Source organism: Andrena cerasifolii, chromosome 8 (assembly GCF_050908995.1).
Source record: "Andrena cerasifolii isolate SP2316 chromosome 8, iyAndCera1_principal, whole genome shotgun sequence".
In the NCBI taxonomy this organism is placed as follows: Eukaryota; Metazoa; Arthropoda; class Insecta; order Hymenoptera; family Andrenidae; genus Andrena; species Andrena cerasifolii.
In genome coordinates, this window is record NC_135125.1 from 14,581,085 (window position 1) to 14,597,250 (window position 16,166).

The following is a 16,166-nucleotide window of genomic DNA, read 5'->3' on the forward strand; positions in this document are numbered from 1 at the left end:
TAAGCAAATGCTTAAGCATGCAGCATCCTCTACTAACCTAGTAGCTTGTAAAGGATGCCGAATGCTTAAGCATTTGCTTAAGAATAAGTAGCGACTATGAATACCGGCCTTAAAAGCAGTTAAGTAATTAATTTCATATGATTAATATAATATAAAATCTTTTGCGAAATTAGTGTCTTACATATTCGGCTTAAGTCAAAAGGGCAGGATTTGAGGCTTACCTAACTTTACATAAAATATGGAGAATCGTTCATGAGAATGCCTTATCCCTCTTTAACCTTAAAACAGATGTATGATTTTCTAAATAACCTCTAAATTTAAAATGGCAGCGTTGATGTTAAAAGAGGACGAATTATTACAGAAACATAAGAAAGAACGAAAAGATCTACAAGGTAATTGAATCAAGTATTTCTAAACTTTAGTTCTTTTTTCCTTTTCATTTCCCTATATTAAATAAATACAAATTCTTATAGTATTACCTTATAAAATATGTTTCCTCGATTCTTATATTTTAAATTGTAGCACAAATACAAATTTTGAAGAAGTCGATTTGTAAGGGTGACAAGAAGAAGAAGAAGGAAGTTACCGAGGAAATCAGCCATCTAGAAGAAGCTTTAGAAAAAAAGCAGGAAGAGGAGTCGGACAGATGGAAAGTTGCGCATCTTAACATTAATAATACCGAGAATGAAAATTCGGCGAATAATAGTAACGAAGAGACAAAGAATGACAAACAGTGCGAGCAACCGATGCACAGAGTTTCAAAAGCGCAGAAGAGAAGGGATAAAAAAGCAAGTGCGGAGAGGGAGCGCAATCAAAAAATAATAGAACAGGAAGCGTTAAATGTTTTTGGGAAGAGAAACGTAGAAATACAAACCATAAAAAAAATCCTACAAAAACGTGGTCTAATGATTTATGAAATTCCAAGCGATGGCCATTGGTAAGATGCTTGTCCATAAATTGTTCGTTCAACCTTTATATGTTTATATTAATTTTACAATTTTTACAGTCTGTATAACGCAATCGCGCACCAGCTGAAAATCATTCGAGAGACTCCATTGACTCTTCACGAGCTTAGAACAAAGACTGCTGTGTACTTAAAAGAAAATATGAATGAATTTTTACCATTCATTTCCAATCCAGACTCTGATGATATTCTTTCCCCTGAACAGTATGAGAAATATTGCAATGATGTGGCGGATACAAGCGCTTGGGGCGGTGCCATTGAGGTGAGCAAACATTAAATGCCGCATGTTACAAAGCTCATAACAATCATACTTATAAAATCACTTTCGCCTACAACAGCTACAGGTTCTGTCCCATGTACTGAAATGTCCGATAGAAGTTATTCAAGCATCGGGGGCTCCATATGTTGTTGGAAGCGACTACAATAATGATAAAAAGATGATATTGACCTATCATCGTCATATGTACGAGTTGGGTGCTCATTACAATTCTGTTACAAACTATGTCACAGAGGAGGAAAGCTGATAAAACTGGATATTACGCTTCATTAATATACGTAAGGAAGAAATTCAGCATGCAATTTCTTAAGCCTTTTTGCTAACATAAAATGTACCAATCATTCAAAGAGCTGCCAGAATTCAAGTGTCTAGGATACATATCAATGACACATTAAATTAATACTTGAACTTTTCTCTGGTAACATTGACTAATTGCATAATTAAAAAAGAAGTCAGTAATTTCTATCAATACCAAGTTAGACCGAATATATCAATGTAATATAAATCGATGGGTCTTCCTTTGTTTTTTTTAAACGATTATTGCACACCGCAATAATTGTCATTTATTTACACTGATAATATTTGACAATATAAAGAAGCTGCCAGCGAATTGCAAGTACACATTATTATTCAGTGCTTGCTTGTTCCAAAGTTCTAATGTATATATTAATTTATTTCTAATAATGGTTTACGTTTTTATAATGAAATTTTTATTTTAAATACAAATGAAGTATTTAAAGAGAATTTGTTACAGAAGATATATTAAGATTGTATGTATGCGTGAATATACTCTTACCACTTATCTGATGTGTTCTTAGTAAATTTATACCATTTTGATGGTAAGCGATGTACACGAAACGAAATAAAAATGGTAAAATGTTGAGGCTTATTATTAGTTTCTGGAAGTGAAATTTATTTACTTTTTAAACTCATATCCAACAGTTTCCACACTGATATATAAGTTAAGATCGCGGTATCAGATCTTGTTTCATTTATCCACGTCCGTTGCATTACTATCGTTTGGTGTTTTATCATCATTCGTTTCTCTGTTTTTATTCGGATCATCTGGTTTCATTTGTGGGAATAATAGCACTTCCTAGAAACATATACACATTCAACGGCACGCTCTTCATTTTTATATAAAAATAGTTACCTTGATGTTATTCGAATCTGTAAGAAACATAGTGACTCGATCGATACCCAGCCCCCAGCCAGCAGTTGGTGGTAAACCATATTCTAACGAAGTACAGAAGTTCTCGTCAATTAACTGTGCCTCGTCATCTCCAGCTGCTTTATCTTTAGCTTGCTGCTCAAATCTGTACAGACGTCGAACAAATTGGTTTTATTTAAGAAGACAAATCACGATGAACGTAAATTTTTTAATGAAATCAACTACCTCTCTCTTTGTACTATAGGATCGTTCAACTCTGTGTAGGCATTACAAACTTCTTTTGTCATAACAAATAATTCAAATCGTTCCGTAAGACCTGCCTCAGAACGATGCCACTTCGCTAGTGGAGACATAATTTGTGGGTGATCCAAGATGAACGTAGGATTGATGCAGGCTTCTTCTATAAACTCTCCAACGAGCTGTTAAACATACGCTTATGTACATATTTGGTGAATACATGTTATGTAATAACTCCTGATGTTGAAGCTTCGATGTAACCTTACCTTATCCAGCAGCCTAGCTGCCGTTTTCGGTGGAGAACACTCAACTTCATGTGCAGCGCAAAGTTCGCTAAGCATTTGAATCGCTTCCGGCGTGTTCAATTTATTCGCCGGAGGTAATTTGACCTTTAAAACTTCTTCCAGCGCTTTCATCATTGATATACGTTTAAAAGGTGGAGTAAAATCAATTTCTACTTCTTTTCCCTCTGGCCCATCTGGATGGTACATTATTTTATAACTACCGTGTATAGTTTTCACCATTCCAGATATCATATCCTCCGTAATAGACATCAAATCGTTATAGTCCGCGTAAGCCATATAGAATTCGCAAGTAGTAAATTCTGGATTATGTGTTAAATCTATCCCCTCGTTTCTGAATTGTCTTCCAATCTCATACACTCTATCCAACCCGCCGACAACCAGCATCTAAAACCAGAAGCAGTGATGCGTTAGGACAATTTCTATGCGCAATAGTTAGTAATAACGATTATATAAAAGTATTTATTACTTTCAGATACAATTCTGGAGCAATACGCATGTACAAGTCCATATTTAATTCATTGTGATGCGTAACAAAAGGTTTAGCTGTGGCACCACCAGCGATCATATTCATCATTGGTGTTTCAACTTCCAAAAACCCAAGTTCATCAAGAAATTTACGGACATAGGCGATTATTTTTGCTCGCACATGGAACGTTTTCCTTACTTTATCGTTTAATATCAGATCCAAGTAACGCTGGCGGAATCTTGTTTCCTAATTTATTAAAGTAATATAATTGTTATCGCTCGTGAATCATGCGTATCTGAGAACGAAAATCTTTTCGTTCTTTCGTACCTTATCTTTCAATCCAAAGTAAAGGGTTGGCAACATATGCAGACAGGGACTTAAAAGAGTAATACTGTGCGCCATGATAGAAAATTCGCCCTTCTTAGTTTTACCGGGATTTCCAACAATGCCGATAATATCACCCCTTCTTATTTTAGAAATATCGGGGATAAACTTCTCTTCGTCGGCATAAAGCCTAGCATTGGCCATCACTTGGATTTTGAGGCTTTCTCCTCTGAGGTCATAAAAAATAAGTTTCACACCAGACTCCCTAATTGCGTACACACGACCAGCAACACTATGTACTTCGTTCCCTAATACTTCTCCATCTTTCAAGATATTGCTGAACTTCTCAATAAAGTTCTCCAATGATATCGATACGTGAAACTTATGTGGATATGGGTTGTCGCTCGTACTTTTGAGGTGGTTAACTGCTTCTGTCCTGAGCTTGATATATTCCTGGAGAGACAGCGGGATTTTAAAGAATGATCAACTTAAGAATATTATATTCATATTGTAACATAAATATTCACATTTGGACTAATCTCCTCTTCCTTAACATTTTTCTCTGGAGATTTGACTTCTGGTTTAGCTGCCACTTCAGTTAGCACCTTAGCTTCTTTCTCAGCCTTCTCTTTTAACTTCTGTTCCGCCTTCAGACGTCGTTTTAATTCACTGGAATCATGATTGGAGCATGGGGTAGGTTTTATCTTTTACGTAAACAAACGTAATCCTTAAGTCGTACGCACTTCGTGTGAAAACGACGTACGGATATCTGATGCAATTTTACTGGCTTTGTGTTAAAAACTACCGACGGTACCACGCCAACAAAAGTTTTGGTTATGTTGCACAGCATATTTCATTAAAACTATCGTCGCTATTATATAAATTATTTATGTATATTTGTATACAATGAATGCATTTAATCATAGATTTTGACAACGTATTACTATCTAGTAGATGGAGAAAAGCGCATCCACGTGAGCAGCGGTCCACAAAACAACGTGGATGGCCAGACCGTGACATCCGTTACTGATCTATGTAGGTTATGTTAGAACTATGACCACAGATAAGAGATAACTTCGCGTAGACATAAAAAAACAAGCTCAAACATCTAATTTTCCTTCGCTACTGTTATTTTACTCACTTTTTCGATAATTTTTCACTCGTAGTGTCGGCCATGTTGGTACAGTTCAGTGGTAAGGATTCTTTCGTGTCGGTTGGTAAACATGCAAAGTGCAGGTTAGTCTCTCAAATAAATTATTGACGTTGAACGGCTGTGGTTCGCTCGCGCATTATTCTAATTTTTAATTAACTCGCTGGTTTAACCTTGTTTTTCTCGAAACATTCTCTTTCGTTATATTTATATTGGACTTCCTTGTTTCGATTGCGATGTTAAAAGAATGTTGAAACGCGTATAAAAACTTTAATTCTTTCTGGATTCGATACTAACTTTTGGCGGTAAAATATTTCAAATCCGTTTCCTTGACAACCACATCTGTTGACTCTCGCTTTTAAAATCAATCGGTTTCGGTGAAGTGTTTCGGGTTTGTCGAAGATATGGACGGTTGTTTCGGTTATCGTGAATTAAAGGCGTTGGAGGAATTAATTAGTGCATCGCAGGGTAATTCGGATCCAGAGGATGACTTACCACAAGCTGGAGCACGGAAAATTGGTAAATTAAAGAGTTTTCGAGACACAGCTACCTATCTCTATTTTCCCATTGCGTTCTCTCCACCTTACACCGCCATAACAGTTTATTGCGCTTTCCTTCTTGGGAAGTAGCATTAAATATTTGAATTTCCAACCTTTCATTTAAGTGTAAATACAAAATTTAAATATAAATACCGAGGAATAGTACGTTCTTTTCAATAACAGTGAGCGTTCATTTTCTTTTATTGTTGATGTATTGTTGCTAAAGAGCTTGCTATTGAACATGCATACAGTAGCATAGATGCTATAAGGACGCATGTTTGTTTTCAGTATACTGGTTTTTAATATACCTACATTAAATGAAATCTAGAGCATTGATTTCCCGTAATGCAGTGTGATAAAACTGAAATAATGTGGAAGTAGTATCAAAGAAAGCACACGATTTTTATTATTTCCATATTTTCAATTTTTGCCACTTCAAATAATAGCTGCGTAAAATGGCGCGGGCTAATGGCTGTGGAATCTGTCGGTATCATAGTGATGCTGGTATAAATTTATTAATCTATGATAAAGCGATACTTCCGAAAACCGGTCGAACCCGATTGGGCTGAAATTTTGAAAATAGCTTTACTTTGCATAAAAATAACTTTTGCGAGAAGGATTTTTGGCGACTCGAAAATTTTTTTTTTACCATTTCAATGTCGTTCCCTACCTTACCGACCGCGACTGATCTCTCTTCTAGGTAGACGCCTTACGTGCTTCGCCCCGTGTGTAAGGCTCCAACAATAATAAAATATCCCCCTGAACGACCGATCAGTATCAAGCTGATATCTCTTTCTAAGTTGATCTCTGTTTTATAGATTTTAGGAGATTAATAAGGAGAATGTAAAAACAAAATTTCGAGTCGCCAAAACTCCTTCTCGCAAACGTTATTTTTATGAAAAATGAAGCTGTTTTCAAAATTTCAGCCCAATCGGGTTTGACCAGTTTTTGGAAGTACAGCCACGGTGCACTTGACGGAAGATTGATATTTTTAAGGACCTGGCGATATTGGAGCTAAAAATGCAATATCTGGGGAGCATTTGGGCCCACACGCACCTCTGAAAGGCGAGGCTGGCGACATCTGGCATCCGTCTGAGGCTGTAGCCGTGCAAAATTCGGAAGTCTACGATCCGAGGATAGTGCCGGAGTACGAGATGAAGTTTAAACAAGCGGTGACAGCGGAAGACGTCTTCTTAGGCGTCAGTGTTGCATAAACGCTTCTCGAGTCAGAACAGAATCAAATAAACTGTGAAGCATATTTTCCCCGTTATGAATCATAATCTTTTAACAGAGCACATGTTATAGTTGCGTGTGAATAGTAGGGATTGCCAAATAATATGGTCGGGGCAGCCATCCTCTAGTATCTTTTAATGGCCAGTTGATTCTGTTCAGACTACAGCTAATATGGACTCGAATAATTCACCGTATATTAAACGGCGCGATCGCTTATAGATTCAGACGGAATCATCCACCTTCGTTTGCATGAGAAGCAATTATCTTCTTATTTTAGTAAAATGGCTGTCGTCGCATTGCTTTCGAACGCCCCTAGCTCATGGTATTCCAATGAATAATGAATACTCTCTATGAAAGAGGCTTTAATAATGTATTAGCATGCGAGGAGTATGCACCAAATGCACAGAACACCGTCCTCTCTTCAATTCGAGCTCTGAATAACATTCATATGTGGGATCGTGGGTTTAGAAGCTCAGATATCCTTCAATTCTATTCTAATCCATTCCCTGTATTCCTAGAAATTACACAGAGGATCTATTAATCATCAACTGTGCTCGTCAAACCAGATAGGTCACAGTCTATCGCTTTGCTCCATGAGAATTGCAATTTTCCACGCATCACTCGCTTCCTGCTATCCTCCTTGATTACACAGCAATCACTGTTCGAAGCATTTTTCTCTAGCCTCCACTCTTCACAGCTTTTATCCTAGTAGATAGTAGTAAGCATCGATGCACAAATTCGGATTATCAAATCCAGAGATCCTAGGAATGAACACCTCAAAGTGCAACGTTAAATCATACCTAAGAAACGATTAGAATAATTACTGTAGTGCATCGATACTGCATCAGAGTTGGGCATTATTCGATTACATTGTTCTTCGACTAACCTTCCAATAAAAATTTCGAATACAGTGAAGTTATTCGAAGGACCGCCGTCTAAGCGTCACGAATAAGCCGCTTTGGCTCGAGTAGTTACACTCGAAAAGTGTTCCCCTTGCCTCATGATACCCCTCTCGGCCCGGCCGGAGGCCGAGGGCCTCGGGACCCAAATAAAAATTTATTCGTTATTCTCGAATAACTTCACTATATTCGAAATTTTTATTCGAGTTCATTCGAATAAAAATGTAGTCGAATAAAAATTTATTCGACTAATGCCCAATTGTGTGCTGCATCCCCTCAGTTTTGCTTCGTAGTCGACGCGCAGGAGGCATAATGTAAACCGTTTCGATTCTTGGCGAATTAGATGGGCTTGAAAACGCCAGGCACCGCGTCCTGCGAGTGGCTGTCCATCTTTGTGAGGTTGCCCCAGGAGTCGCGCGACAAAGTTGACCTCTCCGTGGAATCTGAGGCGATCGACGTGCGCAGCCCGAGGTGAGAGAACCGCGGTGTTCCCGCTGTGGAGCAGGATTTATCGGCGATTTCGCCAAGTTTCATTGCTTTGACTCGGGAATTGGGAGGGGGGGAGGGGGCTGGAATTTCTTTGACAATTTTACGAGGCTGTAAATCTGTCGGGGCGTAAAGCCAGTCACGATTTTCCAGATATCGGCTGCACCTCGCGACGCCACATCCGGTCGATCCAAATACATCTTCCGCCAAGTGGCACAGCGACACGTCCACACTGGAGATCACGCTGAAACTTGTACGCGAGCTGGACGGGATTAACTTTTAAGCAACAATCGGGGGACGGTGTTCCTCATTCTGTACATCCTCCGAAGGGTTAAATATATTTGTGCTTCTGTGAAACGTGCAGCGAAATTTCTTACGAGTAATATCTGCTACTGAATGTGTTAGATCGGGGTTGGTTATTGTCGCTTTGGGTTTGGATTTTGGTAATATCTTGTGTTTTCCCATTTCTAGTTGTTGTAATGTGTAAAACACTGGGTTCGGGCGTAGGAAGGGAGGGGCTTCTGTACACTGAATTAAAAGCGAACTTGCACATCGTGGTAGATGCTAATAAATCGAATTGGTTAGTAGAAAATTTCACTTCCCTCATTCCGAGTTATAAGAATAGAAGGCTTACTGCCTACAGCTCAATGACAGTTTAAATTTTTTTGTAACTATCTAGATGCCTAGTACTCCTCCACCCTGCAACAGCAAATTAAGATTCGACAGGGACGCTTCTAAGTCTACCAAATAACAAATCACCAACTGTCTCCTTGCCTCAAATTCATTATCCTTCAACAGCAAACTTAATGACAGCGAGTACGTTATAATCGAATCTTTTTTCTATAAGATATCAGTATTTAATTAAATTTAATCAGTTGCATGTTTCGTCGATTACTTATTCTCCCTAACGTGGAAAAAAGAAAGATTCACATATTTGTTTCACAGTTGGACCCGCGTTGCCCTCCTCTCCTGACTGCAGAATTACTCAGATCGATCGCGGAAAGATGATTCCTCCTCGTCGCGTTGCCTCGAAGATGGCACCGATCAAAAGGGGGAGAAAAATCAAGGTAACGAATAATGCGGATCGTTCAAATACTTAAAAAGTGTACTCCCTTTTGGCATACACTCCACTAAGTTACTGGATTCTTGGCCGGGTCGAGTCGACTGCCAATCGTTCTCGACCGACAGGCAGGGGAAAAAGGGGGCTGGGATCGAGGGGTTGGATGCCGAATATCCTTGAGCGCGGTCTCACGCTCGTTCAGCTCGACCGTTTCTCGGCTACTAGGTAAGGTTCGTGTAGACCGTGTTTCGAGATTTCCAGCATCGATACGCTTGTTATCGAGGAAATACGGCATCGGTAATTTGTTTAAGGACCACGGGGGAAAAGTTACTGGCTATGATTCGATGGTATCAGTGGGAGGGTGGTGCGCCGCTGTCTGTGAATTATTCACTGTGTCGTGTGTTCCTGTTTTAAGACGCGATCAATTTTCCTTTTTAACGCTGGAGATAGTATCGTCGAATTTAAATCTTGATATTACAATACGTGAATATTTTCGCGGGTATTTCTCCTTATTCCGACATGATTCGTTTATATCGAGGGTGCAGGCAGCAACTAAGGAATATGTATTTAGTACAAAATGTGAAAATCATGTGAAGTTTCAAACGTGGATAGTTGTATAGATGAATGAAGTTAATTTTCAACTCCTATAGTAACTGCACTTTTTAAACATTAGATCTCTCGTTTAATTCAGCGATATCCATTAACGGGTTCCGTTTAAATGGGAGCAAAAGTATTTAAATAGCGAACAAACTTTGCCTTTGAATTTGCAAAGTAGTATGTGCTTCAAGTAAATTATAGCAACTGACTTCGCGATGATCTAAACGATCGATTAAACTTCATACCGAAGGTAGTCTGAGGCAACACGAGAACCACATTTCCCATTAAAATCTATGCTGGAATTACTTTGATTTCAATTTATATCGTTAGAGACGGCCGCACCTCAAACGATAAATTTATTATTCTGACGCGAAGCTAGTAGATCGGATACAGAGCGTTTCACGGAAATTCGCGCAGTTGCGAGCAGAATTTACAGAAACGATTTCGCGGGCAGACTTACGAGGGGACGGTTGATTATTTTTCTTCGTCGGCTGTTATGAATTTTCCCGTCACGGGTCGTTTAGCGTGCTGTTAAGGCACATTTCGCATACCCTGCGAAGCGAATTTCTCACGAAAATACCTTAGACCTCGGAGCCTCCCCTTTTTCGCCTGTTATTCGTATCCCCTTCCTACCGGAATTAAGACAGTCCCACTATTTATTAATTATTTACAAAAGCTTCCGCTTTAATATTACTTAGTGGCTTTAACGAACTAGCGCGCGCTCAAACATTCCATTGGATTTATTAAAGGACGGAGAAAGGAGAAAATTAACTGAAAGGAACCGGGAGTCGCGGAGCGCCCTCCATTTGAAAATGCACGCGCCAGATTGCGTTTGGCATTCATTTATTCTAAAAAATTCTATGTTTACGTAATGCTGGCTCGCCCATTGGGCGGCTCTGTCCCCTGTTGCTGGTAACCTTGAAAAGCCCGCGTTTCCTTCGCGAGTCCAGAGGCACGAGTGTTTTTAACGAATGCGATATTCGCAGAAGCTGCCCGTTTCGGTGGATCCGGCGGACTCGTGGATTCAGTGGCAGCTGTTCCGGGAAGAACGAATGTAAAAGTTTCGATAGTCGTTACGCGGCGATCGTGGGTCCGTCTGCAAAGTTTCGCGAGCGGTTTTTTTCACCGTGTCTCTCGTTTATTAATTAAAACGGCCAATCAAGGGGAATGGGATCTCGACCGGCGCGCCGTGAGTCGCTCGAATTACATTAGTTGATTAAATATTTTCATTATTATGCACACAGCTTGCAGGGCTTGCTTGAAGGAAACGCTTTAAAATCGCGCGTGAAGTCCTGTCCCCATTTGAGGAATAAATTTGGGTAAAGTAGGTACTGTGTACATATTCAGGATTGTAATTAGGTTGTGCTAAAAGAGAAGCAATGGGATATTGCTGTCTAAATGACATAATAATAATTTATGGCTCGTCGAAAATGCATTTCACTTTCTCTTCTACGCTTCTTGGGTTCTTCTGGACCCAATAAAATTCCATTTCTTTAACCCTACTGTGTTTCATGGGACTTTTAATTATGAAAAAAATATAGGAAGTTTTTGTTAACATGTTTCTTTGAGGAGTAAATATACGGCGGGGTTTTAATGCCAGGTAATAAATATATGACTCCTTGTTAGTTGTGTTTCACTTGCGTGATTCGTTAAAACAAAGCGGTGGTTTATTACGATCTCACGTTGTTCTTGTTTATTATATTCAGCACAGGTGATTCCACCAAGGAAATGAGATTTGTCCTCCACTTTCCCATATCATATTTAAAGTTAGATGTATTTCTTCGTGCGCAACGTCAATTTCTCCCTTTCAATTCGTCTCTGGAAACAGTGACTTTTATTTCGCCCACTTTTTTCTTTCTACGCGTTATAACCCCAGGTGACGGAGAACGGATTACGTTCGTTGCATGCACAAAAAAAAAAATAACAATTTTATGCATTCTCTAGCGGTGAAGGACAGGTCAGAACAGCGTGGCCTGTGTTTTACACGCTGTCATAAGAGAGGCATTTTATACGAGGGACTTCCGGCGACTTTCAAAACCAACTGAATGGAAATTTCACATCTAGCTCAAGGAGACTACGCGAGTTGTTTATATCGGAGAATAGATAAAAAAAGATCGATGAACGTGATAAAAACACGTGCAGGTACAGTTGAAACTTCCTATTAAGGTAGCTGCAATATCGAAAACTATTAGCATTAAAAATAAATCAACACACTTTCAAATTCTATCAGTCCTTTAGTCCTTTTTTTAAATTTTCATATTGTCAATAAATATATACATAATATTATACATATTTATACTACTTAGAATTACTCTCTTCACACTAAAAAATGGTAAATTTATTATCAAATTTAAAACCAGTCGTTTCGACTGGTCTGGTAGTTCTAGTCTTTAGCGTTAAGGGAAAAACACAATTTTTATTTATTTAAAAGCGATCTGCCAGCGAATGCAAGAATTCCTCCCCCTGATCGGATTCGCCTTCCCCTATTTCGCGACTGGTCGACATCTTTCCGTTTCTTCTCTTGCGCGCAGCGTGGCCGTAGCGATCCGATTCTATCAGCCTGATTACGCGTTCAGTCCCCATTCAGCCGCGATAATTACTGTTTTAGCGTGGCGCCGCTCGGAACAGTGAATCAGATCGGCGAAAGATAAATCAGCGTCGGGCAGCGATCAATTATTCGCGACGAGATTCCGTGCATTTCGATAAATTGTCGGACAGCCGGTCGGATATGGTGAAATTGCTTCGACGCATTTCCTGCTGGAAGCCTGATGCCTCCTCCGAGCCGCGAATCGATAAATTAACCGGGCAGATAATGCACACGGACAGACGTGAACGGCGATGCGGCGTTGTTCGTCAGCTGCATTCGTTGTTCCTGGCCAGTAATTCATCCGTGTTAATTTCCCGCCGACTTGGCCGTGACTAATGCCGCCGTTGCGCAAGTGTATTTATTCCTCGCCGTTTAATTTAGAGATTGCACGTCGATTCCTTAACGGCGCTCGATCACGCGCACTCCGATGAAATCGGCTGTCGCGGGATTAATCATTTACGCAGGCGCTGCTTCGCTGGATGTCAGCAGTCTTATTTGAAGCTTGCTGAGGTCTGGTGGAGATGCTTCATTGTTCTAGACTTGAGATTTGAACGTGTGGAGATAGGTGCTTTGGTTGAGTTTGATTACTATCTATGTATGCCGGACGCTTGTAGGTGTTGCAGGCAGCAACTGTAATTACTGATTCATTTTAATGGGGCTATTTAATTGATTCAGTATTGAGAATTAAACTTCAGGGCAGCTCCACTGATTGCATGTATATTTTGTTGAAAGCTTGCAAGGGTTCTCTTTTATTCTGAATTCGTGTTTGAAATTGGAGGATTCGGAGGGTTAAAATGTCTGGGGTTGAAAGTGATCTCGGATCAGAAATTTGGGTCGCTGTAATACTGTCGTAGATATAACTTTAATTTAACCCAATTCTAAATGAATGTTTCTTGATTTCCGAATCTACTTTGCTGTTTTTTTTCTATATTTCCACCGTGTAAGTTAATCTTGATAGAATTTCAAATGCAATTAAAATTTTTCGATTTAAATTAAAACTACAGTTCAGGTATGCAAAGTCACTCCTTATCTTATTCACAGCGTTGAAAAATATTTAAAGCAACATTTCCATAATAATTCAGTCCTTCGTGGTTTCTGGATGTCGCAATAAATCTTTCAAGTTTCTTCCCGGAGAACACGTATAAAAAATACGCGTCGCGAAAAATTAAAGCAAAAATTTGACTCGAAATAAATACCGTCATTTTCGCCTAAGTTGATTTAAGTAGGCTTGGGTGGTTGTGAATTTTTAAAATTGTTCACGCTCCCACGTTATCGTCGGCTGCGTTTAATGCCATCTAATAATTCCCTATTATTTCACACTCGAACCGACTAATTCCCTACTTAATATCTGTGCCACAACATTTGCCACTATGTGCACTCGATCGCACATAAAGATAAACTCCCCAGCAGCCGCAAAATGACTTGACCGCGATTAATGTTGCTCCAATTTCTGTTTCACGTTCGCGCGACATGCGACTTGCAAACCTCATAAAACAGCGTATGCACACTCTGCGCATAAAATTAGTAGATCAGCAACGTTGTGATAGTTAAACTTTTCACAATCCCATGATATTATGGGCCATATCTATCTCTTGTTGGAAAGATCAAACGAAAGGTGAGCTATCATTGGGTCATTCAACATAAAATCTGACAAATGATTCGTCGTTTATTCGAGTAACAGACGGTTCTTTCGCAGCGTATGCTTTTAATGGATAAGTACCATATAAAAGTTCTCTAGTAGGATAAACGATGGGGAACATTTTATTTCGTTGGCATTGTGGTCGCAAATTGCAACTGACTAGATAGATAGATAGAATTTTATTCTTGCACAGAATTCCAGTTGGCAATTGGTACTGAATTGGTACTGAATGCTGGCTCAGAAAAATTGCAGTTTTGGAGACTTTTTTGTAAACACGTGAGGATAGCTTGATAACTTGTCTTGAGTACTTATGATGTGGAACTGGAGTATGATATTTAAAAGATGCAGCTTATAATCAGATTGATAGTACGCTACTTAAGGGGGGGGGGGGAGACTTGTGTAACTCGACGACAATGCGGCGTCTCTTTGTGAATTTTTTCAAAGAAATGTTCAGTAGATCTTTTTGAAACTTTTAGGATATTTAATTGAACATTTAAGGAAGTCGAGCAGATTTGATTTTCTGTAAAACAATTCATTTATTGTAAACTATAATTTGATACAGGAAAAGGTTTAGACGCTTTTGTTGAAATCACAAGAATAATCAAGATTCAATCAACGTATATCCTATTTATCTTCAAAGTTCACTTTCTCTAAACCGAAGCTGAAAGATCTAAAAAGATTATTCCATCGGTTCAGCTTCTCTTCGAATCTTTCACGATTGCAACACGTACGTGGCGCAACCTTGAATTAAAATATTTCGTCTCTTGATCCTGCTCGTGGGACGTTCGATCCCATCGTTGCTGTTATTCGCTGAAGAGGATCGCGTCGGCGCGAATGTTTATAAAAGTCGAACGAAAATATGGTCGCGCGAACGACGCGAAATTGAAACGCAATGAAGTCACGCATCAATTTCGTTGCATTAACCGTCCCACTTCTCTGTCGTCGTTTATTTAGATTTATAGAAGCGCAATGCCTCGGTGAACTCTTAAACTGGACGCACTCATCTGCGACAGTCATTCCTATAGTCAAAGTGTATTGCGCGTTCTGCTCGTGAAATGGGAACGAGACGAAGCCAATATACGCGCAGCCACTCGCTAGTTTGTTCGTAAACAACAATTACACGTTCGCTCGTCGAAATTATGCGTGCAGCTTTGGTTTTCTTCTCGCAAGTTGAAAGTATTTGACAATAGCTGTCAGGTTCCCTCCTAAAGTTTTGCATAACTGTTATCCCAGCTTCTGCTCCAAAAGTCTCCGAAAGAAGCCTATTGAAATCTTCTATTCCAGCTCGTAGTCTCGATCGATTGAACTTGAAGTAACTGAACCACAGTTAGATGTAAGGACTGTTTTTTGAACCCTCCTATATCTCTTCACTTCTGCTCTAAAAGACCCGAAAACCCACTGAAGTCCTCTACTCCAGCTGATGAAGCTTCTCCCGTCCACCCAGCTTCTCGAAAGCAACGAGAATACCCTCGTTCACTCGTCGTTACACGACAAGACGGGTTCATTTCGGCAGCTGCTTTGGTCCACGTTCGAGGAACGTTCGTGGAAGGTGGCCTGCTTGCTTTGCATTCCCGGCGAACATTAATTCATGAAAAAACCGAGGTCGGGGACGCGTGGGAAACAAAAGAACACGCGCCTCATTAAAATTTTCTGTCTTCTCGGCCGAGACACGGGAATTTCGTGCCCGTCGTTCGCGGCTGAACAAATGTCAGCCCGCGTGCAATCTTCTTTCGTTGTTATTTTATGTATGCGCCAGTTAGATAATACAGGGCCGCCGGTTTCGAAGGGAGCGGTACCCTTATTTGCAGATGGCGGCGAAACGGGACTCGCCCTGGTGATGTGCGATGGTATTTGGTTTTACATCTGCGGTGGGCCGACAAGATTTTTCCCATTCAACCACGCGTCTTCTCCGTTATTTACAATAGCGACGAGGCAAGTGTACTGGGAGAAATATTGCCCGCGGATGGATTGCGCACGTTTTATCGTCATGATCCATAGCCGTGCATCCATCGGTGGTTCCGCGGGTGAAGGATTTCTGTGGGGACAGCGAGAAATTCAGTAAACTGTCGCAAATATTTGTACACGCGATTGTCCTTATTCGGGGGGCGGCAAGGGGGAGGAGGGAAGGGCATTAATTTCGTACGAAATCGCAGCGCAAACTTGTAGGAATTCAGTTTTCAGTTGGATATGTGTTGCTGCGGCTAGTTTATATGTGCATCGCAATTTCCATAC

At 40.0% G+C, this 16,166-nt stretch overlaps 3 protein-coding genes across 4 annotated transcripts; 2 read left to right on the top strand and 1 right to left on the bottom strand.

Moving 5' to 3' along the window:
* The first annotated feature begins 97 nt into the window (after nt 1-97).
* On the top strand, nt 98-2,128 carry LOC143372347 (deubiquitinase OTUD6B). Its single transcript, XM_076818464.1, has 4 exons — nt 98-392; nt 523-937; nt 1,007-1,226; nt 1,303-2,128. The coding sequence occupies exons 1-4, from the start codon at nt 323-325 to the stop codon at nt 1,486-1,488; spliced, it is 891 nt and encodes a 296-aa protein (XP_076674579.1). The 5' UTR covers nt 98-322; the 3' UTR covers nt 1,489-2,128.
* On the bottom strand, nt 1,761-5,037 carry Lysrs (Lysyl-tRNA synthetase). 2 transcript variants are annotated; one of them, XM_076818457.1, is made up of 8 exons: nt 4,886-5,037; nt 4,272-4,413; nt 3,748-4,197; nt 3,421-3,666; nt 2,916-3,338; nt 2,638-2,831; nt 2,395-2,557; nt 1,761-2,337 (listed from the first exon to the last, which is right to left on the bottom strand). In XM_076818457.1, the coding sequence occupies exons 1-8, from the start codon at nt 4,918-4,920 to the stop codon at nt 2,230-2,232; spliced, it is 1,761 nt and encodes a 586-aa protein (XP_076674572.1). In that variant the 5' UTR covers nt 4,921-5,037; the 3' UTR covers nt 1,761-2,229. The 2 variants fall into 2 exon arrangements, with proteins under 2 accessions (XP_076674572.1, XP_076674571.1); XM_076818456.1 differs by lacking the exon at nt 4,886-5,037 and adding an exon at nt 4,488-4,756.
* A 135-nt stretch (nt 5,038-5,172) lies between these two features.
* Dnaaf6 (Dynein axonemal assembly factor 6) lies at nt 5,173-6,843 on the top strand. The gene is made up of 2 exons (XM_076818471.1): nt 5,173-5,413; nt 6,430-6,843. Exons 1-2 carry the CDS (start codon nt 5,299-5,301, stop codon nt 6,645-6,647), a joined length of 333 nt encoding a protein of 110 aa, XP_076674586.1. The 5' UTR covers nt 5,173-5,298; the 3' UTR covers nt 6,648-6,843.
* The last annotated feature ends 9,323 nt before the right edge of the window (nt 6,844-16,166 follow it).

Coding starts and splice junctions, on each gene's coding strand:
- Lysrs (XM_076818456.1), bottom strand. CDS start 4,594: ATGCTGTGCAACATAACCAAAACTTTTGTTGGCGTGGTACCGTCGGTA. Junction 4,198..4,271: donor AAGAGGAGATTAGTCCAAAT/GTGAATATTTAT, acceptor CTGTCTCTCCAG/GAATATATCAAGCTCAGGAC. Junction 3,339..3,420: donor CTCCAGAATTGTATCTGAAA/GTAATAAATACT, acceptor TTCTGGTTTTAG/ATGCTGGTTGTCGGCGGGTT.
- LOC143372347 (XM_076818464.1), top strand. CDS start 323: ATGGCAGCGTTGATGTTAAAAGAGGACGAATTATTACAGAAACATAAG. Junction 938..1,006: donor ATTCCAAGCGATGGCCATTG/GTAAGATGCTTG, acceptor CAATTTTTACAG/TCTGTATAACGCAATCGCGC. Junction 1,227..1,302: donor CTTGGGGCGGTGCCATTGAG/GTGAGCAAACAT, acceptor CGCCTACAACAG/CTACAGGTTCTGTCCCATGT.
- Dnaaf6 (XM_076818471.1), top strand. CDS start 5,299: ATGGACGGTTGTTTCGGTTATCGTGAATTAAAGGCGTTGGAGGAATTA. Junction 5,414..6,429: donor AGCTGGAGCACGGAAAATTG/GTAAATTAAAGA, acceptor GATATTTTTAAG/GACCTGGCGATATTGGAGCT.